General features: G+C 61.9%; 1 protein-coding gene across 9 annotated transcripts in view; it reads left to right on the top strand.

The window, feature by feature from the left end:
* Positions 1-21,641, top strand: part of Kiaa1671 (KIAA1671 ortholog) — a 149,128-nt gene that overhangs the window by 58,047 nt on the left and 69,440 nt on the right. For 7 of the 9 annotated variants that reach the window (XM_058573594.1, XM_058573597.1, XM_058573596.1 and 4 more), the window contains exon 6: positions 9,357-9,539. The exons of 1 other annotated variant lie outside the window; for it this stretch is intronic. In XM_058573594.1, coding sequence (XP_058429577.1) covers positions 9,357-9,539 — 183 coding nt within the window. Of the gene's footprint in view, positions 1-9,356; positions 9,540-15,651; positions 15,844-21,641 lie in introns of those variants that run through there. One more of the 9 variants, XM_046427277.1, reaches the window with a different exon arrangement.

Here is a 21,641-nt window from a genome sequence, read left to right as displayed (position 1 = left end):
TTCTTGCTTGCTCCTGGCCTCGGCGGGGTCACGGGCTCCGCGGGGGGGGGGGGGGGGGGGGGGGGCTAGGGCAGGAGGGGACTCCAGCAGCAGGTGCTCCTTCGTGAGATCCAGGCTGGGCCCGTGGCCGGGGACGCAGCCGCACCTGAACCCCAGGCCACGTCTCCCGGCTCCAGGCTCCAGGCCAACGGCGGGAGCCTCTCTTCCCTGAGCCTCCACGCGCTCCTCTGTGAAGTGGGGCGAGGAGGCCATGGCGGGGCTCCTGCTAGGGCCTGGTGTAGTGGCCGCGACCAAGTGGAGGGCTGTCATTGTAGGGCTGGGGGGGCCGGGGAGGCCCTGGACTCCAGGAGGCGGCTGCTGAGCAGCCCCAGAAGCTTCCGCAAGGTCCTGATCCCAGATGCGTGCACTGCACACAGCCTGGTTTGGTGCTAGACATTCTCTTCCATGTTCTTTCTGACCCTTGTGGCCAGCCCCTCCCAGGGGTCCTGCCTGGGCTTCTGTGACTGCACTTGAACTGTGGTGTGTAGGCGAAGTCGAAGGTGATGGGGAGAAAAGCATTTTAAACCTGTCTTTTTATAGTTCTCCTCGTGCTAGAGTCCTCCCTGGCCACTGGCTCCTCCTCTTTCACCCTGTCAAGGACCAGGGATCAGCCTTTGTTCTTGGCATCCTCGGTCAGCGGCAGCTTGCCTTGGCTCCCTCCTTTTGGGCTCTGAGGCCCTTGCTGCGTCACCCTGCCTGAATCGCTGTCCTCTGGAGGGGGATGGGCGGGACTCAGCCCTCTTGGTAGCACCTGACCTTAGATCCCTTAGGTACTCTCAGGACTTGTGCCTGCAATCACAGGGAGAGGCCACCAGCGCCCAGCAGTGGTCCCACCTGGGAGGGACACCCTGGGGCCCTGGAGGCTGAGAGAAGGGGGTTCCCATTCCAGCCCTGCCACTGTGTGACCTAGGGGACATGGCTGGGTGAGGCTCCCCAAGGCTGGCTTTCCTTCTCTGAGATGAAGATGGCCCTCTCTGGCCTCAGGAGTATTCTTGTGCGTCGTTGCAGAGGTTACCCAGCACATAGTAGGTTCTCAGTTAACGCTTCATCTGCAGGGGCCGTGTGCCCTGCTTCCTCCCTCCCCAACTTCCTCTCCAGAAAGAGCTCCCGTGTTGGCCAGGGGGACCCTCCAGGTGAGGCCTGGGCCCTCACCCCTGCTGGCTGCCCCACTCCTCTGTGGTTGGTGCCCCTTTCCTCAACCAGAGGGGACCCTGATGGTGCTGTCCACTATGCCACCATTGGCTGACCAGCGGCCATGCTGCTGCTTTCCAGCTTGGGTTCGGTTCGTCGCCTTCATTTTCTGAGCCTGCGGGTCGGTCCTTGTCACTTCCACTCCATGCTCACTTAAAGAGCATGAATCCCATCCTGAGAGGAGGAACGTGAGGCCCAGAGTGGTTAGGCCACTTACTCACAGACACAAAGCAGTCAGGGGAGCAGGAATGGAAAACGGGCCTGTGAGGCTCCCAGCTTGGACCTGGGCGCTTCCTGCCTTGGGACTGGCTTGGCCCCCTGCCAGCCCCTGCCACCGCCCCCCCCTTGGCCTGCAGGGCTTGTGCCTCAGCTGCTCCAGGAAAGCGGACACCCGCACACTCGGCCTCCTCAGGCTGGGAATGTGATATTCCTTGAGCTGGGGTTGGCCCCGCTGTTCTGCTGCCGCTTTCCAAAGGCTGCTGGGGACCTGCCAGGCTGGTGGCCTGAGGATCTGTACAGGCCCACCCGTCCCGGGCAGCCACAGGCTGTTCAGGGCCTGAGCAGAGGCCCTGCTGGCCTGGCCCTGCCCCTGCTGGAGCAGGGAGTTTCCCACAGGGGACACAACCAGGAATAGCAGGGCCGCCCCACGAGACAGTCCCCGCCCGCTTCAGCGGACGCTGTGGCCCAGAGCCAGTAGGGCCCTCTGGAGCCCTGGGTCTGGAGCCACTCTGGGCCCTGTTTGGTGCAGGTGGAGGCTGGAGCTGGGGGTCGCAGGGCAGGAAGCTGGGCACCGCCTCTGCTCTGGCTGCTGGCCCGTGTCTGCTGGTACCTGGGACTGAACTCAGAGCACCCGACACTGAGCCACGTCCCCAGCCCCATTTTGTACTTTATTTAGAGACAGGGTCTCACTGAGCTGCTCAACGCCTCGTTGTCACTGAGGTTGGCTTTGAACTCGCAATCCTCCTGCCTCAGCCTCCCGAGCCGCTGCCTTCTGCCTTATTCTCAATACTCAATTTCAGGCCTTTTACTTTGTTCTCTAGAAGAGTTGGTGGGAAGGGAAGGCGGCCCTCATCTTAGATGTTTTTCTGCCCTCAAAGAAACGCAGGCCTGGTGAATGCCTTGTCCAAGGTCCCGGGGCCGGGGACATAGCTGGACAAGGCCCCTTGTCCCACCCAAGTGCTGAGCCAGACCTCCACCCCCATCTGCCATTGGGCGCCTCTCCTCCCGGCCAGCGAGCTCTGCCCTGTATGATCTCGCAGGGGTCACAGGCACAGGGGCTCAGCTGTGGACCCCGACCTTGGTCGTGCTCCACCCAGAGACCCCACCGGTGACTGCAGAGGCACGTGTCCCCTGTGGGGCAGGGTGGGCCTCCGGTTGCCTCGAGACTTTGGTCGGCTGGCATCGGGGGCTGATGTGGCCCTGAGTTCATGCCTTTGTCGGACCTACTGTGCGCCAGGCCTGGGTGAGGGTGCTGGAGACTCTCCCTCAGCCTCCTGCCACTGACAGTCCAGGGGCCCTGAGATGCCTGGGGGTCCCCGGGATGAGGGAGAGGAGAGGACCACAGGTGGGGCTGCGCATGTGCAGATGTGGCGTCGGCCGGTGAGGGGGCGCAGAGAGCAGGTTGGATTGGCCTTGTGTGCAGGTGCGGGGCCAGGCCGTGGTTATGGTTATGAGTGGGACAGGTAAATGAGAAGGTGGGTAAGTGCTTGTCGGGGAGGGCCCCCCCGCACCATGGTCAAGGCTAAGGTCTGCCCCCTGGGGCAGGTCTGCGGTCGCGGACTGTGTTCGCTCGGAGGAGAGCAGGCGGCCTGACCAGTCAGAGGAGGCTGGCCTTGGTGAGCGGCGCTTGGGCCAAGGTTAGAGGCAGGAAGGAGAGTCCTGGATGGTGGGCGAGGCCCAGGGACCTTCTTCGACTCTGACTGGATGCGGAGTGACTGGGAGATGGGGGACCAGATTTGGATTCTGAGGATAACAGCAGTTCTTGTGTCATCAACTTAAGAAGAACTTGTCCCACGAGGGGACACATCCTTAGTCCCAGTGGGAGAGTCTTAAATTTCAGTTGGTTGACAGGGTATCCACATGGGAATGAAAAGATCAAAGTGAAAGGTTTCAGGAGAACTTCCAAACAGCTCATCAAAGATACTGATTGAATAAAGATTGTGTATTTTTATTTTTGCCTGGAATGTAGACCCTCAAGCACCGCTTCCCTCCCTCCCAATGTGACTCACTGGATGTATTTGCTTTCTTGCCTCACCCAGCAGGATGTCCAGAGTGGGCATCTGCTAGCTCCTCTCCACATTGCTGAGTCTCTCTTGGGCTTCCTTCATGCCTCCTGCCTCATGGTGCCAAGATGGCTGCCACTCTTCCAGGAACCAATTCCACTCTTAGGCAGGAAGAAGTGGGGGACCCCACTGAGTCTGCACGTTAGCCAGGGAAGCAGAGGAGATGGGTCGCTTATGTATCATGGGTAAGACCGGGTTACACGGTCCCACCTCACAGCAAGAAAGACTGGCAAAGTCAGGGTTCAAGTCTTCCAGCTTTGGGCATGAAGTTGGTCAAGGTGGAGTGGCCACCGGTCATTTCACAAGTAGCATTGTTCATCACACACAATGAAAGAGAATTGGGACCATCAGATCCTTGACAAGGAAGGACCAGGTCAGGGTGTGGGCCAAGAGAGAAAATTTGCCCGGCGTTGGCATGCTGGGGGGTGGGAGTGAGCTGAGCCCGGGCCGCAGGTGGGAAGGCTCAGTCCCTCAAGGCCCCCAGGCTGCGGGGGAGCAGAGGTCGAAGAAGTCAGGGGCCAAGGTGGAGGAGACAGGCAGGATGGGCCAGCGGGGAGCCCCGAGGGGCACCTGCCCATGGGAGAGGGCTGTGGGACTCATGGTGGCAGAGACTGGGCTGCTCCAGGCTCCGCGGAGGCTCGGGAATCCTGACGTGCTCCTTCCACTTGTTAATCGCTTCTCACCTCCTCTCTGCTTGGCTGAGAGGGCTTGGACGCTGAGCAAGTTCTAGCTCAGCTGGTTAAAGTTCATTTTTTTTGGATTAAAAGCAGCCAGACCAGAAAGTTTTCATTTCCTGGGTAGTGAATGCAGAGGCCCAGGGTGCCAGAGAGGGTGTGCTTTGTGCCTGTCGGGTGCCTGGTTACCTCTCCACTCACCATGTGTGTGTGCCCCCACCTGTCCACCTACCCACCTCCCACTCACCCACTCGTGTGTTCATACACACGCCCACCTCTGTCGTTCCGCAGTTATTCATGCAAAGCTCTAGAGCAAGGAATCCATTCGTCTAGGCTCCACATTGTGTCACTCCTAGACTGTAACCAGGCAGGTGCGTGACCCGGGAGGACAGGTGCTCGTGATTCATGTACTGACGCTCACATGCAGCCAGAGGCATCAACGGGCACCTGAGCGTCAGGAGCTGAGCAGTGACCCTTGGGGTTCAGCAGTAGGAAAGGCATGGCTGCCCCTCTGCTGCTCAGGTCTGCCGTGGGGTGCCAGGCTCTCAAAGATAGCCAGGGTGGGACCAAGACTGTAGGGGGTTACCAAGGGCTGCGAAGAAAGTAAGATGCGTTCCCAGAGTCATGAGTGACCGCAGGGCTCTTTCCTACCAGGTGGTCAGGAGGATTGCTCTGAGGAAGTGAGAGCAGAAGGAGAAAGACCCAGGCAGGTAGAGCAGAGGGGGAAGAGCAGGGGCAAAGGCCCTGGGGCTTGTTGGGTGATGATGGTGGTGATGTCACTGGAGCTGGAGTGCAGAGGGTGACCGTGCACTCAGAGTCCCGGCTTGGCGTTACCAGGAGGCCCTGAAGAGCCAGGGACATGGTGAGCTGGTTCCTAAGTCACCACAGGCGCGGCTTGCAGCGCCCCCTGCTGGACACTGCGGACCGGGGTTGGAGTAGGTGGCCGGGAGCCGCGAGGCCAGTTAGGGAACCGCAGCAATCCAGCCAAAACCGGTAGGATCTTATTGCGGCCGGTTAAATAGGAATAGCAAAACCCGACCATTTTCACCATTTGGAGCCTGCAGCCCAGTGTCGTTAAGTATGAGCACCATGTTTACAGCCTCGTCCCGACCCACCTCCAGTATCCGCCCATTATTCCCAACAGAAACTGTACCCAAGGCGCCCCAGCCCGCCACTGCCCGCCAGCCCCTGCAACCCCGGCCTGCCTTCTGCCTTTGAATTTGCCTATTCGGTGTCCACGTCAGTGGAATCGCACAACAGTGGCTGAGGATCCGCGCGGGCCTGAATCGAGGCTCGGGTTTGCAGGTCCACTGCTCCGTGGCCGGCGCCCGCTGTTCCCTCTCCCCGCTGAGGGCGGCTGGAGGGCTGTGTGCAAACGTCTGTTCCCGCTCCTGCTTCTGTTCCCGGGGCTCCTGCCCGGGGGTGGAGGGGGTGGGCCACCTTCCGCCGTGGCTGTCCTGCTCGGCAGTCTGGCCAGCAGTGCCCCGAAGCGCCGAGTTGCCTGCGTGCCCGCGGCCTGTCATGTGTTTTCAGTAATAGTCCCCGGTGGTGCAAAGGGGACAGCGATGGAGGCTTTTATTTTCATTTCCCTGGTGACTAATGACGTCCAGCATCTCTGTGTGTGTGCTCAGTGACCCACTGTGTATTTTCTTTGAAGAAATGCCTGTTGAAGTCCTTTGTCCGTTTAAAATCAGGCTGCTTGGATTTCCGTGGTCTGCATGTCCACATACAACCCAGGTTATCTTTGTTCTGAAGGAGTCTCCTATCAGATAGGTCATCTGCAAATATTCTCTCCAGTTCTGTGGGTTGTCTTGTTGCTCTCGGCGGTGTTGGGGTGTTGGTGATCTTTAATGCACCACATTTTAAAATCTGGATGAAATCCAATTTACCTTTCTACTTTTCCTTTGGTTACCTGGAAAAATGATTAACAATTGAAGGGTAATATGCAGACAGAGAAGAGTGCGTGACCTATGCCAGAGGCCTGGCTAGAATCCCAACTGTGTAACCTGGTGTGGTTTAACAGCTCCCTGCCTCAGTTTCCCTATCTGTGAAATGGGGATAATCAAGGGGCCTTCTTGTGAGAAATTCGGTGAAGTTAATAAGGTGCTGTGGGCAATGCCCGTCACCCAGTAGGTGCTTTACAGGTGTCTGCTCCCGTTGTTGTGACTGTATATTAGATATGGAGCTTCTGTGCAGCAGATGCTTAACTGCTGCCCATTGTCCCAGATGGAAAAACTGAGGACCGGAACCCATATGGCACTTGTTGAGTCCCCTTTCCTGGTATTTTTCTCCTAAGTAGCCTCACTGTATCCTGAGGTGCCTGGGAGTTACCATTTTAGAGATTCTGAACCTGAGGCTCAGAGGGGGATGGGTGACACCCGGATTGAATTCTGGCCTGTGGTCTCATCCCTGGCAGCTGAGGAGGGATAGGCGCTCTCTTGGGAGTAGGGTCCCCAGGTGAAAGGATGCATCCTGCATCCCAGAGCTCCCGGACTCCCAGGGACTGAGACTTGGACACTTCCCCTTCCTGCCCCCAGCCGCCCTCCGTGGTGGCACCAGGGATACCCTGGCGCACGCGCGCCCCCTTGTGGAGCTGCTCGGGCTTGCGGGCACTGGCCTCCCCTCAGCTGGAAAGGGAGCCGCCAGAGAGTGTGAACCCGTTTAATCCCCGCCTTCGGTGGTGAAGAAAAGGAGGCCCAGCGAGGTGACATCACATGCCCAGCGTGGGCTGCCAGGCACTCTTTCCGGAAACCTGAGCAGACCGTGGGGCTGATGAAGAGTGGGAGGGAGGGGGTGCTGAGAGATGGAGCGGATGCCGGGAGGTCCCTGAGTGCCCCCTCCTGGTGCACGTGGAACCTTCCAGGAGGTTTCAGGCACGAGATGAAGATGGTGTGTCCTGCTGTCACACAGCCCCGGAAACGCTGCCTGCTGGGGCTCATCCTCGACTGACATCGCGCCGCTCCTTAGCACTCGGGAGGCTCAGCGCGGTTGTCGTCGCAGAGTCGCATCCACTGAGGTTCCACCCAGCGCTTTCCGCAGGGGAGACTCAGCCGCTGCCGTGCTTTGCGGAGTTGGCTCGGTGGGGACTTTGGAGGGGCTGCAGCGGCCTCCCGTGCCCCTTATCCATGGGATCGTACCTCGTAACCCGCCGTGGCAGCCTTGTGTGGGGAAGTGACTGAGGGCCAGGGGTGCCAGACCCGGCTTCCAGATCAGCTCCGCCTGTGGGAGGGGGAGCCTGGCGCTCCCGGGGCTGGAGGGTGGGAGGGGACACGGCGGGCTCTGGGGAGCTGCGCTCGGATTGGCGCGGTCGTTGGGCGTGGCTCTGTAGGGGGTGGGCGCACTGGAGGGCCAGAGGCCAGGCAGGGTCACCTGCTGCGCCGGGAGGAGGACTCTGAAGGCCGCCTGGCTGCCGGCACCGGGAGAGGAAGCTGCTGGAGTGGCCCTGGCGAGCCCGACAGGCTCAGCCTCTGGGCCTGGATGGGAATTTGCCATCATGCCGGCCTCACCACGCCAGGAATCCAAGAGTTGCAGGCCACAGACTGCTTCCCCGTGACCAGGAGCCCCAGGGGCTGGACAGATCTCCCCCCAGGGACCCACCTGCCACCTGCTCAGCAAGGCAGGACCTGGGCCAACTCCCATCAATAGACCGTGCCCACGGGGTCCCTGTGTTAGAAAGGGCTCAGAGGGAGATGGGGTCCATTAGTGGGGTCTGCCAGGAGCACGGTCGCGAAGGTGGGGTCCTGGTTGGAGGCACCACACACACACACACACACACAGGCTCACCCTAGAAGATGTTTGGGAAGGTCTTCTTCATGATTCTCCAAATCAAAATATATTTTAAAATCAACCAAATCCATGGTTTAAAAAAATCTCCCTTTCTGACTATTACCCTGGCTTCTCAAGGCCTGGCTTTCCTCCTCAGTTAGTGGGTACAGAGCCCTTCCACGCCTTGCTGTCCCAGAGAGGAAGTGAGAATGTCTGGGGCAGGCGTAGTTTCCAAATAGATCTTACTTTTCCAGAACAGTTACGTTTACAGAAGAATTTATAGAGTCCCCCCACGCAGTCTCCCCCACCGCCCTGTGTCACGTCCTGGGTGCGTTGGGTAGTGCGTTGGGTGCCGATATTGGTGCTTTCCTGTTACCTGAAGAGTGTGTCAGTGTATCCACAGTTCTAACCTAGGGTCCGTTTTCTGTTCTGCGATGCCACCCAGAATGTGGTCTCTGGCTTTCTGCTTCAGGAGTCCCTCTGCCCGGGCCGTCTGGGCACCGCACTTCCAGGGATATGCGGTGACACAGCCTGGAACCTGTGCTCTGGGGCTTTGATTGGCAGAGTGGGGGGGGGGAGAAAGTGTTCACTAGCAACGTGTCAGTGAAGGAGGAATCCTTCCTGGTGTGGTTTAGAAGGAGCCACCTGCAAACCCAGGGTGTCACAGCCACCAGGTGTGAGAGTCATGAACTCTGCAGGGCACCATATGGAGCTGGACCACCTGGGGCCTCTCCATTTGCCTCTGGGCTGGGCTCCCGGGCTGTTGGCTGAAACCGCTGAGGGAGGCGTCCTCTCTGGGCATCTCAGCCCAGATGCCAGCCCTCAGCTCCGCGTCCATAGAAGAGCCCGGTCCCGGTGGCCTCTCTATCACCTGGTGTCTGCTCCCCCGCCCATCAGAGTGGAGGCTCCTGAGAGGCAGGGACACAGGGCACTTCACCCAGCACAGAGTAGGCGCATATCACTGATTTGTGGAGTGAATGAATGATCCCGAAAAGAAATGCCATATCCACCCCTGTCACTTCCCAGTAGCCCCTTCCCTTAGCCTTGGGCAGTCAGGTCTGCCTGTCCACCTGGCTGGAGTTGCCTATTCTAGATATTCCATCAAGCTGGAATCATACCATGCAGCTCTCCTGAGTGGCTGCTCACCTGGGATGGTGTTTTCAGTCTGTTTGTGTGGTAGTTTCCAGTTGGCATTCCTTTTTCGTGGCTGAGTAATATTCTACAGTAGAAACACTACCACAATTGGCTCCCCCATTGCTGGTTGATGGGTGTCTGGGTTCTTCCCCTTTGTGGTTTTCCTCAACACCTGCCCTGTCGTCTGCATAACCCCTCCCACTTGTTTAATTTCTTCTCCACCCCTCCCTAGAGCAGCTTATTAATGACTTGCTGGTTTGCTGTCCTCTAGGCTCCTTGCCCCTGGCCCTGCCCAGAACTGCAGGATCGCAGGGCCCTGACTCTGGCTCAGGAGCCGTCAGCCCAGAGCCGAGGGGCTGTGAGTGTCGGAGTCAGCAGCCACCTGCAGAGACAGACCCCCACGGGGGCGAGAGGTGTAGAGGCCAGAAAGGCTCCAGGTTCAGCTGCTGGACAGGTGAGGAGCTGACCAGGCGGAGGCAGGAAGGGACAGGGCTGGGGACCCGCCTGCGCGAGTCTGGGAGTGATCTGTTGTCTCTGCGGCAGGGTCCCTGGGCGGGCGCCCCGAGTGCCCCCGTTGCTGAGCAGAGAGGAGGCGGGGAGCTGGGGTGGAGAAAGCGGTCCCAGAGCAGAGTCCAAAACCAGGTGCACCCCAGGTGGCCTCGGAAGCCCTGACCCCTGCTTCCTAAATGGTGGCCCCCTCAGAGCGCCCTGGGCGCCTGGGGCTTCCGAATGGCCTTGAGGTCCTCTTCCTGCGGACCAGGCTTCAGAAGCTGCCCTCAGGGGCCGGGCTGGCCTGGGCTGGGGATTTCCTGATGGACAAGCGGGAGGAGGGCCACCGACTAGCTGCTCCCTGCCCTGCCCAGAGTGGCCCGGTCAGCTCGTTCATCTGATTTTTCAAGCCAAACTGAAGATCTTAATTTTCACATGGAGTCTCGCCGTTTATATGTTGAAACACACACACACACAAATTTTTTAATGTAAACACCCGTGGTGACAGGTGACAGGTGGATGGCTGGGCCACACCCAGCTGCCCTCAGTACACTGGGTATTGGAGGTCTTCCTTCACACACTCGTTCCTTTGTGACATCCTTGTACCCCCTGGCAGATAACTGAGGCTGGGGACAGGGGTGATTTGGCCTGGTTGCAACCCAGGGCCGCCTCTCTGTGGCCTTAGGAATTCCCTGGGTGCCCCCTGGGTGCTTCCAGCCTTGCTTCTCCCTTTCCCCTCCTCCTTGGAAATGATGGGGGCACTGCGTCCCTTGCAGTGCTAGAAATGACCAGGAGAGGTCAGGCTGCAGCTCTCACCCCCCTCTGTATTAGGGACTGAGACACTGGCGCTTCCCTGACCCTCTGGATCCTCTTCCCAGCTCGATGGCTCTGCTCCCGACGGCCCGGTGGGTTTCTATTTCACGATGCTGAGGTCCCAGCTCTGCTGGATCACCCCAGGGCCCTCACGGCCCAGCCGCCCCCTTACTGTCATGACGTGCCTTCTCTTCTGAGGAAATTGTTTTCTGGGGGAAATCTCTGTGTCATTTATTTCAGGAAGGTGTGTGCACGGAGCGGGCAGGTACCGATCGGCCGTAGAGCCCTGTGATGTAGAGACAGAATTTGTGACTTAGGCCCCGCATGTCCCCACTCTGCAGGAGCCCTTGCAGTCTGTTGGTGCTTGGCTGGTGGCATCTCAGTGTCCCTCACTGCAGCCTGTGAGAAGGGAACTGTTCCCACTACTGTCGCGGGCCTTGGCCTCCATGAGGGCTGAGGCCCGGTAGGGGAGGAGAGGCAGGTCCTGGGGGTGGGGGTGCTGCTGGGCAGGACCTGAGCTGGGATCCGACCTCAGACCTGTCCCAGGGAGCTCCAGCTCCGGAAGTGGCTGAGCCCGGGTTAAAGGGGTGATGGAGCCTGTGAGCACAGTGTGCCCTGGGGCTCTTGCCTCCGCCCACTCTTTCCCAGGGCCACCTCCCCTCCCCCTCCCCTCCCCCTCCCCCTCTCCTCCTCTCCCCCTCCTCCCTCCCCTCCCCTTTCGCCCCCCTCCCCTCCCCCACCCCTTCTCTCCCCCTCCCCCACCCTTCATTCTCCCCCTCCCCCTGTACTTCAGTAGCTTGCGGTTTGTAACCCCCTCCTTCCAAGCATTCAAAGTGATGCTTTTTAGTAAAGTCCCAAAGCTGTGTGGCCATCACTCTCTCATCTGGGAGCCTGTCCATCACCTGTGAAACCCTGAACCCACAGCAGTCTCTGCGGTCCCCCTCCCACACCCTCTGGTCCATCTTTGTGACTCCCCTTTCTGGCTGGGCACACGCGTGTGTTTTGTGCCTGGCTCACGGGGCGTGACGTCTTTGCACGCCTCTGTGCCTTTGGCACTAGGCTGCTCCTGCTGGCTGTGGGGTCCCTGTCCCCTGACCCCACCTCCCGTGGCTGCCCCTCCATGTGGGGAGAGCCCACCAGGCCTGGAGGACAGTGGCCAGGCTGGGGACGGAGGAGGACCCTGATCTGCTGTTTCCTTCCCTCGGCTCGTGTCCAGGTGCTCTAGACGGTCTGCCGCTGATGACGCCCCTGGGGGCCTGTGGGTGGACCCTGCCCTGGGTGGGCCAGGAGATGCCTGGCAGGGCAGCTGCCCACTTCCTGATGGCTGCCCACCTGGGCTTCCTGCGGTTGCCCTGCCAGCTGGGCTGGCTGGACTTGATATGGCCTTAAGCAGCCCGGCTCAGGTGTTTTGAACCACAGTGTCCTGGGCTCCGAGCACCTCATCACCCCATTCATGCCTCACAGTGACCCATGTGACAGGTATGTCACCATCATCATTTTATGTGAAAGGACTGGAGCACAGAGAGGTTAAATAACCATCCTAACATCACACAGCTGGCTAGTGCTGGGACCAAGCCATCTGACTCCAGCACCCACCGCTCCTGTGAGACACACTGTCCCTTCCCGGGGCCTCACCTCACCCCAGGCCTTCTGTCTGTCTGTCTGACTGTCTGCACCGCGACCTCTCAGGGCATCATCGACCACCAGGACTGGGTCTGGCTTCCCGGGCCCCCTTGGGGCTGGTGCGGTGCCCCCCCTCTGCCTCACTGATGCGAGACCCCAGGATGATTTCCTCCTTGGCAGGACTGGGGCGGGCTGCCTGCCCTTCAGGGACCGTCACTAAGCGCTTGCTGCTGTCCTACCCTGGGGCTACCGAGATGAGGGGACCCAGGCCCTGGGGGCCAGTTTGTCACCACAGGAACTGTCCCACCTCACCTGAAGGGGCTGTGGGGACTCCTTCCTGCCCTCTCAAACAGGGCTCCCAGAGCGGTGGCCTTCGTACGGAGCCGGGGCAGTCCTGGTGGGGTTCTGCCTGGGTGGAGGCCGGGAGGCCGCGGGCTGAACCTGGCAGAGGCTGGGCTTGGCGAGGGCAGTGGGTGGAAGCCGCCTGGCCCAGGACTGGACGCTGGGCCCAGAAGCAGGGCTGCCAACCCTGGGGGAGCCTCTGATGGGGGACGAGCCCGTGGGGTCAGCAGGCCCCTCTGGCTGGCTCGGGTGGGGGCCACGCTGTTGCCATCTCTGTCCACTCCTGATCCAAGGCCAGCGCACAGTAGGCCCCCAGGGAGCACTGTGGGGGGAGTGGGTGAGCCTCCCGTGCTCCTCGAGGGTCACAGACCCAGACGCCTGCACGAGAGGGACAGGAGGCTGTGGCTGAGCCAGTGGCCAGGTGGCTCCTGCCTCTGTCCCCGGGAGCAGCCGGCCTGGGCCAGGCGCCCCTCACTGGCAGAGCAGCCCGCAGCGTCCCACTGTGGAGGTGACCGCGACTCAGAGGAGACTAAGCAGCCGCCCGCCCCAGAGGCACAAGGCCCCGGGAGCTGCGTGGGGCGGTTCCTTTGTGAAGGCCAATGTAACCTGGAGTCTCAGCTCATGCCTGGGCACCAGGGGCTGGCAGGGCTCCCTATGCACCTACTGTGTGACTCCATGAAGGAAGCGAGGCCCTACAGCGGCCAGGAGTGGCCCAGAAGGTGGAGCGAGGCTGGCGGGAGGCTCCGGGGGACGCGCTCGAGGGGCAGCAGGAGGAGCAGGGAGGGGGTCATCCACGGCCTCTGCAGAGGCCCATTTCCAAGAGGGTCATGTTTGTGGATTCCAGGTGGACTCGCGTTTTGGGGTCACCTTTCAGCCCCCGGGGAGTTCCCTGGCTCCCAGGGTGGGCTTGGGGTGACAGGGGCCAGTCTGGGTCCCCCCAGGAGAGATGGGCCCAGGGAGGGTGTCAGGGGTGACTTGTCCCGCGCTGAGGTGGCCCCTGCGGTGGAGAAGGCGCTGGCAGGGGAGGCGCTGCTGTGCCCAGTGTCCCCCCACTGTCCTCGACCCCTGGGGTTGGGGTCAGGCCACCCGGGTTGGGGGCCAGGCGGGGCAGCTGCTCCGGGGCTGTGCCGGGGACTCAGCCTTGGGCTGCAGGTGCCTGGCCCCGTCTTGGCTGGTGGTGTCCCCCCCGAGCTGCCAGGCCCAGCCCTCCCCTTGTACGTCCGCCCCCTCCCGTCTGTCCCACGTCCTCCCAGGTCCGCCAGTTCCCTGTCCCTGGCTGCTTCTCCGCCATCTGTCCCCCGGTTCCTGGGACCTTCTTGGGGCTCCTTCCTTCCCAGCTGGTGTCGCTCTGCATCTTGGTCCCCTCGGCCCCCCTCTCTCCTGTCTCTGCTGTCCTCGTTGTCTCTGTCACGCCCTGGTCCCCACTGGCCCTGTCATGTCCTGGCCCCCTACTGTCCCTGTCATTCCCTGGTCCCCACTGTCCCTGTCACACCTTAGCTCCCCCACTGTCCCTGTCATGCCCTGGCCCCCCACTGTCCCTGTCACCCTGGCCCCCACTGTCCCTGGTCCCTCACTGTCCCTGTCACGCCCTGGCCCCCTACTGTCCCTGTCACATCCTGGCCCCCCACTGTCCCTGGTCCCCCACTGTCCCTGTCACACCCTGGCCCCCCACTGTCCCTGGTCCCTCACTGTCCCTGTCACGCCCTGGCCCCCACTGTCCCTGGTCCCTCACTGTCCCTGTCACACCCTGGCCCCCCACTGTCCCTGGCCCTCCCCTGTCCCTGTCACGCCCTGGCCCTCCCCTGCTCCTCCTGTCCCTGCCCACCCCTCTCTCCCTCTCCCTCCCTTGGGCCCTGTGTCCGGCATCTTCTCTGCCCATTTCCCTCCTTCCTGCTCCTCCCCAGACCGATGGGAGACAGGCTGGGACCCTGGCCACCCCTGGACTGGGCCACCATGGCCGGGGCAGTGGAGGCCTGCACGGACCAGGCCCTCGGTGTTGGGATGGCGGGCGGCGGGCTGTCCCCACTCCTCTGCGGGCCCTGGGTGAGCAGGGCCTGATGGTGCTGGGGACCGCAGCTCTGCGGCCAGTCGGCGGGGTTGGTGGGGTCGGGGGCCAGGCCTCTGGCCAGGGGTGTCGGGGGCAGGTACCACCCCTCAGTGTGGGAGCAGCGCTGGCCCTTCCCCTGCAGCCCAGGAACAGCGCCTGGCTTTCTGTGCCCGTCCCCAGCCCTGCATCAGTGGGACTAACCGTGACGGTCAGTTGAGCCGTGAGTGGCCGTGGGGCCTGGAGTCTGTGGTCCTGATGGCCGGGTGCTGGGCACCTGCTCTGTGCCTCGACGCTGTCCCCCCGCCCCACTGTCCCCCCCGCCCTGCTCCTCCTTCTCAGAAGCAGGGCTCCTGGCCTCCTGAGCACCCTGTCTGTGCTGGCCTCGGGTCACGACCTCCTCATGGCGGGCTGCTGTGGAGGCCCTGGGCCTGTGCTGTCTCAGCACTGGGGGGGTCACACGGCCCTCGACCTCGAGACGTGACCGTGAGAACTTAGTAGAGGTTCCGGAGCCGTCCACTCGGTTGACTCCTGTGGGACCCTAGAGACTGTCCCCTCTGACGCAGGGGGAGCCGAGCCGAGAGCTCTTGTGGGGAAGGTGGCCTGGGTGGGTCGTCATCTGCATGTTTAAGCTCTGAAAACTGATGTCCCCCACTCGGCACAGTGGCTGGCGTCAGGAAGCTAACCCGCTGTCCCTTGGCACCCCGCCTGCTGCTAGGCAGGTCCAGGAGTGGACGGAACCTAGGCTTGGGCTTGGGGACCAGGCTTCACGGTGGCTGAGTCACCAGCTCGCTGTGTGACCGTGGCTAGGCTCTCAGCCCTCTCTGAGCTCCTTCTCTATGCAGAACGGAGGTGACCAGGCCCTGCTTCCAGGGCCACCCAGAGGCTCAGCAGGGACAGGGGAGGCAACCCAGGTCAGGAGGCCTGTGTGGACCTGAGCTGTGTCCTTCCCCACCAGGAGTGTCCCCCACCACGTGTGGCCTGGGTAGGAGGAGGCACACGCACTCAGGCCTTCCCTTGCACACACGCGTGCACACACACACGTGCATAGCCGGGCTCCCGGCCTCACCTCTGCTCCCCCTGCCACAGAGCTGGAGGTCCCTTCTGTCCCCAGAGCTCTGGAGGCCACACTTCCAGGCATCTGGTTTGGGAGGAGCCACCCTGGGCCCGCCCAGCACCATCAGCCCGAGCTCCAGGCTCCGAGCCAGGGCTCTCTGCCCCAGTGGCCGCCCGCCCGTGGCCCTTCGCAGGCCTGGCTGGCCCCGGGCTGTACTGGCTTCTGAATGATTCATGCCGCCTTGAACTTGACTCCAGCGTGACAGGCAGTGGCAAGAGCTGCCCCTCCAGAGAAACTCCTGAGGGTGCTCCTGCCGCAGGCACAGCCCTGGGCCCCGAGATGGAGTATTACTACTGCCCCGGCTTGTTGAAGCTGCTGCGCTGCCTCTGGGTGAGTGTGCTCCCGGACCGGGGGATCTTCTTCACCTCCCTCCTGCCTGGCTTCCCGCTGTGTGGGCAGCAGGACTCTCTGCTCTGAGAGCAGGGGAGAGAAGGCTGGGGAAGGGGCAGGGGGTCTGGGAGGCAGAGGGGGTCTCTAGAGGAGCACAGAGGCCCCGGAGGCACAAGTGGGCTCCCTAGTCCCGGGTAAACAAGGGCCGTGGCGGTGAGTTGTTCAGAAAGCCCCGTTTCTTTGATCTGAAGGACTCGCCTTTATTCCGAAACCGAATCCCCCCTGGCTTTGTGGGTGCGGGAACATGTCCCGTCTTTCATGAGATGAAAATAATAGATTTTGTTTTCTTTTCCTTGAACTTACTCAGCAAAAGTAAAAAAAGTTGGACTCCCCCCATGTTGCCGTCTCTCTTCTATGTAACAGAGAAAAAAAATCTGAAAACTTTTTTGGTGAATTGCCAAAGTTGGGGACCCGCATGGAAGTGCTTTGGTTTATAGAGTGTTTTTTTTTTTTTTTAAATCTTGTTTTGATTCAGAGACTCATCTGCTGTGTGTCCCTGGGCACACTGCTTGCCCTCTCTGGGTTTCTGTTTCCTCATCCGTAAAACTAAGGGGTGGGGATAGTTGACAGGGGGTTCTGTGACACTCCAAGGGGCTCTGTGAGCAGAAGGATTTATAGGGGAATTGTCACATGTTGGTCTCAGAGTTTTCCAGAACGTTTGCCATGGTTCAAGAATGCCCAGTAAGGAAAGTCTCGGGAAGTATTATTTTTCCCTTTCTGAATGTTTGCAAATACTTCAGATGCCTTCTCACCCAGGGAATTTTCCGGAGCTCCTAAAAATACAGCTTTAGGAAATATTGTCCCCCAAGTGCCAACCCCCAGCACCTCCCCGCCCTCCCGAGTCCCCTTGGGGGCCCTCCTGGTCCACATCCTGAACCTCCTCTTATTTATCAGTTCGTTTCTTTAATTAATCACAAAAATGACATCAGGGCGTGGCAGAAAACTTGGAAGATCCCAAAGAACACAAAGAAGGGGATAAATAATCCATAATAACTGGTACGTCGGGGTCTGTGGCCCGCAGCGTCCCCAACACCTCCATGTGCCAGGCCGTGTGGCTCCAGGCCCAGCGCTTAGGGACTGAGGCCCGGGGACAAGTAGCTCCCTCCAGGGCCTCGCTCGGGCTCGGTCAGCAGTGGTCAGCGCTCAGGCGGAGCTCACCACCCAGACACCCTGCCCTGGGGGCTCGTGCCGTCTGGGGGACTGGATTTTGCACAAGGAATTGGGACAGACTTTGTGTCGGGGCCGTAGGGGGCGCGCCAGCCCCTGGGACCCGGCCTCATGGGGCATGGGGTGCAGAGAGGCTCTGGGGAGGCTGAGACCGGTGAGGCCGGGGCCCGGGGAAGGTGAGGCGGCCGAGGGCACAGCACCTGCGAGGGCTGTGGGGTGAGGCCGCTGAGGGCAGGGGGCGGGCCGCGGCCACTCCAGGAAGGGGCGCAGCCACAGCCCAGCTGGTGACAGCTTCTCTCTGGGACCTCGGGCCAGCCTCTTTCTCCCTGGGCCTCCCTTTCCGTCTGGACGGGGGAGGCGGTTGGCAGGCCTTTCCTAAATGTGACCAGGGAGAGAGTCCCACAGGGTCCCCTGCTTCCTAGCGGCGACCAGGTGCTGGAGTGTCCAGGAGCCTCCCGGGCTCACTGCTGGCTCCCTCCCAGTCACCTGCAATTTCCCTGTCCCCCTCCCCCTGGCCAGTCACTGAGGTCAGCCCCACACAGGTGCCAGGGGACTGGGGTCCAGGTCAGCCCAGGGCCTGCAGGGTAAGCGGGGACCCTCCCCACCGCTGCCCCCTGGACCAGCGGCTTCTGCAGGGGACAGCCCCCCCCCCCCACGGGCTGGGAGCACGTCCCTTCCAGGAAGCCACCCTCGGATTCAGAGCAGCTTCCAGCCTCAGACTGAAGCCCAGAGCCGCGGGGGTGGCAGCTCCCTGTCCCCACAGCTTCCTGTGGCGCGACATGCACCCCCACCATCCCCGCGGCGTGGGCCGCCCCTCCCTGCCCTGTGCTGCCCCCTCTCCCACAGCGCCCTCCCCTCCCCCGTGGCACCCCGTTTAAAAAAAAGTAATGGGGGGCGCGGTGGTGCACACCTGTCACCCCAGTGGCTCGGGAGGCTGAGGCAGGAGGATCGCGAGTTCAAAGCCAGCCTCAGCCACTCAGGGAGGCCCTGTCTCTAAATAAAAAGGGCTGGGGTGGGGCTCAGTGGTTAAGTGGCCCTGGGTTCAATCCCTGGCACCCAATAAGTGAACGGAACAAACTGCAGGCTCAGAGTGCGCACCCCGCCCGACCCTCAGTCCAGCAAAGGAACAGGCCTCCTGGTGCGCAGTGGTGTGGTGTGGGCGTGCGCGGAGCTCCCGAGATCCAGCTGGGCCAGTTCCCGGCACACGCGACGACGTGCTGTTAGCCTGTCACTGCGCAGTCACCGCCCGAGCCCCTGCTTCCCTCTGGGCCCTGCCCTGCCCACTGACACAGGAGGTTCCCGGGAGCGGTGCTCCTCATCAACTCCAGGCTTCCTGCCGGGCTCCCTCTGGGGCACGTGTCACCGGGAGGGCTTGGGATTGTCACCTGGGGGTGGCGGATACCGCTGGTGCCCAGTGCGTGGAGGCCAGCCTTCTCCAAGGCACAGGGCTCCCCCTGGCCCTCCCCCAGCAGCACCCAGGGGGACCCTGGCCCCGTGCCCCCAGCCCCCGAGGTGGAGACCGCGCTGTCCCTCTCAGCAGTGTTTCCAGTGATGTCCTTTGTCCTCCCCGGGATCCGAGCCAAGGCCCACGTCAGGTTTGTCACTTTAGGCTTCTTCCACAGCAGGACGTTGTCACTGCCGCTGCGTGTGTGAAGGAACCCGCGTGTGTGTCCCCAGTGGCAGGCCTGTTGCCTGCGTCACTGGACACAGGAAGCACGAGGCGCACTGGCTGGTGACCATTCCCGCTTGCTGTCCACATTGATTTCTGTACCAATCCCCAGTAGCTGGACACCTAGTTTGCTCCCAGGCATTGACTGAGTGCCCAGGGGAGCCCCGCGCCAGCCTTACACCTCGGCTGGGTCATTGCCCTGCCAGCTCCTGAGGTGGGGGCCTGCGGGGCTGCCGGGGCTCCATGAAGCCATCTTTTGGCGGCTGCAGACTGTCCTGGGGGGAACCCGCCCTTGCCGTCGGCCGTGCCAGCTGGACGGTGGGGGAGGGAGGCCGAGCTTGTGTTTCAGTCCCTGGTAACCGTAGCCGAGGGCCCCTGCGCCGGTTAGAGTTTCTCCCTCTCCTGCTCACGAGATAACCAGGCCCCGGGTCCTGCTGCGCTTCGGTGTCAAGCTGGTGGCCGTGGCTGTCAATCATAGCGATGGTCATAGTGATCACTAACAACGATCACGGCCACCATCACCTGCCGTTCCTACCGGGTGCTCACAAAGTCCTGGCCGGGTGCCACATGCGCTTTATGGGTGCCTCATGACATCCTCACAAGAACCCTGTGGGCAGGCCTCACTGCTACCCCCATTTTGCAGTTAGGGGAACTCAGGCCCAGAGAGGTTAGGTCAGTCCTCCAGGGCTGCCCAGCTAGGAAGTGTCAGAGCCTGTCTCTCTCCCTCTGTCACTTTTAACTCTCTCATGGGGCCTGATCTTTCGGGTTCTCAATGGGGAAACTGAAGACTTGGGACGAGGCAACTGGCCGGCCACAGGGAGGCTTCTTCTGTGAGTGGTGCCCCACGGGGGAGGATTCAGGAGGAGGCTGCTCTGGGCCGCTGTGGCCTCTGGCAGGTCCCGCCAGCGCGCTGAGCCTCGGGTTCCCTGACTGGAAGTCGGGCTGAGTGTTGGCGGACTGGACTGAGAGTCAGCTGATGTGAGGGACAGCGGGGGCCTGGCGGGGACTGAGGGGACCCTTCATATCCAGTTGTCATTGGGGGCGGCTAGATGATGGCAGAGACGCCCCCTCCCGCCCGCGCCTTCCCAGGCTGCCTCCCCTGTGGCCCCAGGCCTGTGAGGCCCCTCTCGCTGGCTTCCTGTGCCCCGTGTCACCCACAGCGGGGCTGGCCGGGGGTGCAGAGCACGCTCCAGGGAGCCGCGGGGACCCACAGGAACATCTGGTGGCTCTAAGGAGCCGCAGAGGAGGGCCACCCTCGGTGCGTTGGTGAGGCCCTCGGGCTGAGGAGCCTCTTCCACGGGGCAGGTCCAGGCTGCTTTGGGGCCTAAGTGACAGGGCTGCCATGGGGGCCTGGCGCCATGGGCACCTGCGCATCCAGCCCCTGGTGAGGGTCACCTTCCAGCCCCAACTGCAGCTCCCAGCGGCTTTGGTTTGTGCCGAGCGCCTGGTTTGGCTTTGGCTGGTCATCGTCGGTGGCCAACACGGAAGAGCTGGCCACTTGGGGGCTGTGACCGGGGCGAGGTCGGCCAGGGACTGCGTGTGTCAGGAGGCGCCGTGGGGCCCAGCTGCAGGTGCAGAGCAGGTCCTGCAGGGACGGCCTCCCGGCCTCTGACCCCGGGGCCTCCCCCGAAGCTCAGTTTTGTCATCTGTGGAGTGGCAACAACGCAGGCAGCGTCCCGTGGGACCCCATGAGGTGGTGCAGACAAAGCAGGGCATACAGTAGGTGCTGCATAAATGTTAGCAGGCAACACTGGTGCTAGACACCTAATGGACCTTCAGTTCAGTGTTCCACCGTCCAGGCCCTGTGCCGTGTTGGGACCCTTCAAGGAACAAGATGATGATGACCTCGGGGACTGGGATTCTGGGGGGTGGGCAGGAGGGTTCAGGAGGTTGCGTAGCACACTGGGGGTGGGGCGTCCAGTGGAGAGAAGGAAGGAAGCAGGGACAAGGTGGGGGGCGTGGCTGGGCAGGGCCAGGGGCCTCTGTGAGAAGGTGACATTTGAACAGAGGTTGTGGAGGAGGGGAGGGAGTGGGCCAGAGGAGACTAGGAGGGGAGAGCCAGTGCAAAGGCCCTGAGGTGCGAGCAGAGCAGGCCCGTGCGCAGAACAGGAAGGAGGCCAGAGCGGCGGGAGCACAGTGGGGCGGAGGTCAGCAGAGGACATGTGGGGCCTTCCGGTCGCTCTGAGGAATTGCCTTGTGCTCTGAGGGCCCTGGAGGCACAGAGGAGTGTCACATTGAGTAGAAGTGACAGTCCAACTTGTGCTCTGAACAGATTCCTCTGGCCACCATGTGAGGAATAGGGTGAGGTGGGACAAAGGCAGGGAGGCCAGCGAGGACCTCTGCAGCGTCCAGGCAGGTCAGCAGGGCAGGGCAGGCAGAGAGGGTGGCGGAAGGTGGGCGGCTTCTGGCTCACTTGGCGGAGCTGAGGGCCGGGTGGGTAGGTGGGGTGGAGGTGGGCAGGTGGGGGCCGCCCCGGCCTTCTGCTGGGAGTTGGGGCTGGGGACAGGCAGGACTGTCTGGACCAGCTGCTTGGGTTGAGTGTCCAATAGACGCCTGGGGCCCCTTCCCCACCTCTTCCCGGGCCTTGGCTGACCCCTGTGCAAGGGGCAGGTCATCTCTGCCTGTCCGTGTGGAAGGGCAGGCTGGGGCAGGCGGCCCGCGGGGCCAGGCGGGGACTAAGACACCAAGCCCGCGTCCTGCGTCCCCAGGTCCTTGCCCACGCGGCCCCAGTGCCCACCAGCCTCTGTGGCAGCCTTTGAGAATCCAGCTGGACCATGGCTGGCCCCCCGCTGGACGGTCCCCACCTGCTGGTCCTTGACATATATGTCTTTCATTATAAAAAATGCAAAGAGAGCCAGGTGGCACTAGTGTCACCCGAGCCTGGAAGGCCACTTCCTGGTCC

The sequence above is a fragment of the Marmota monax genome, unplaced genomic scaffold (genome assembly GCF_021218885.2).
Source record: "Marmota monax isolate L192 unplaced genomic scaffold, Marmota_monax_Labrador192_F-V1.1 WCK01_AAM20220418_F8-fsc00177, whole genome shotgun sequence".
Classification (NCBI taxonomy): domain Eukaryota; kingdom Metazoa; phylum Chordata; class Mammalia; order Rodentia; family Sciuridae; genus Marmota; species Marmota monax.
Note: the sequence above shows the minus strand (reverse complement) of the source record. Positions and strands in the feature narration are given on the sequence as shown.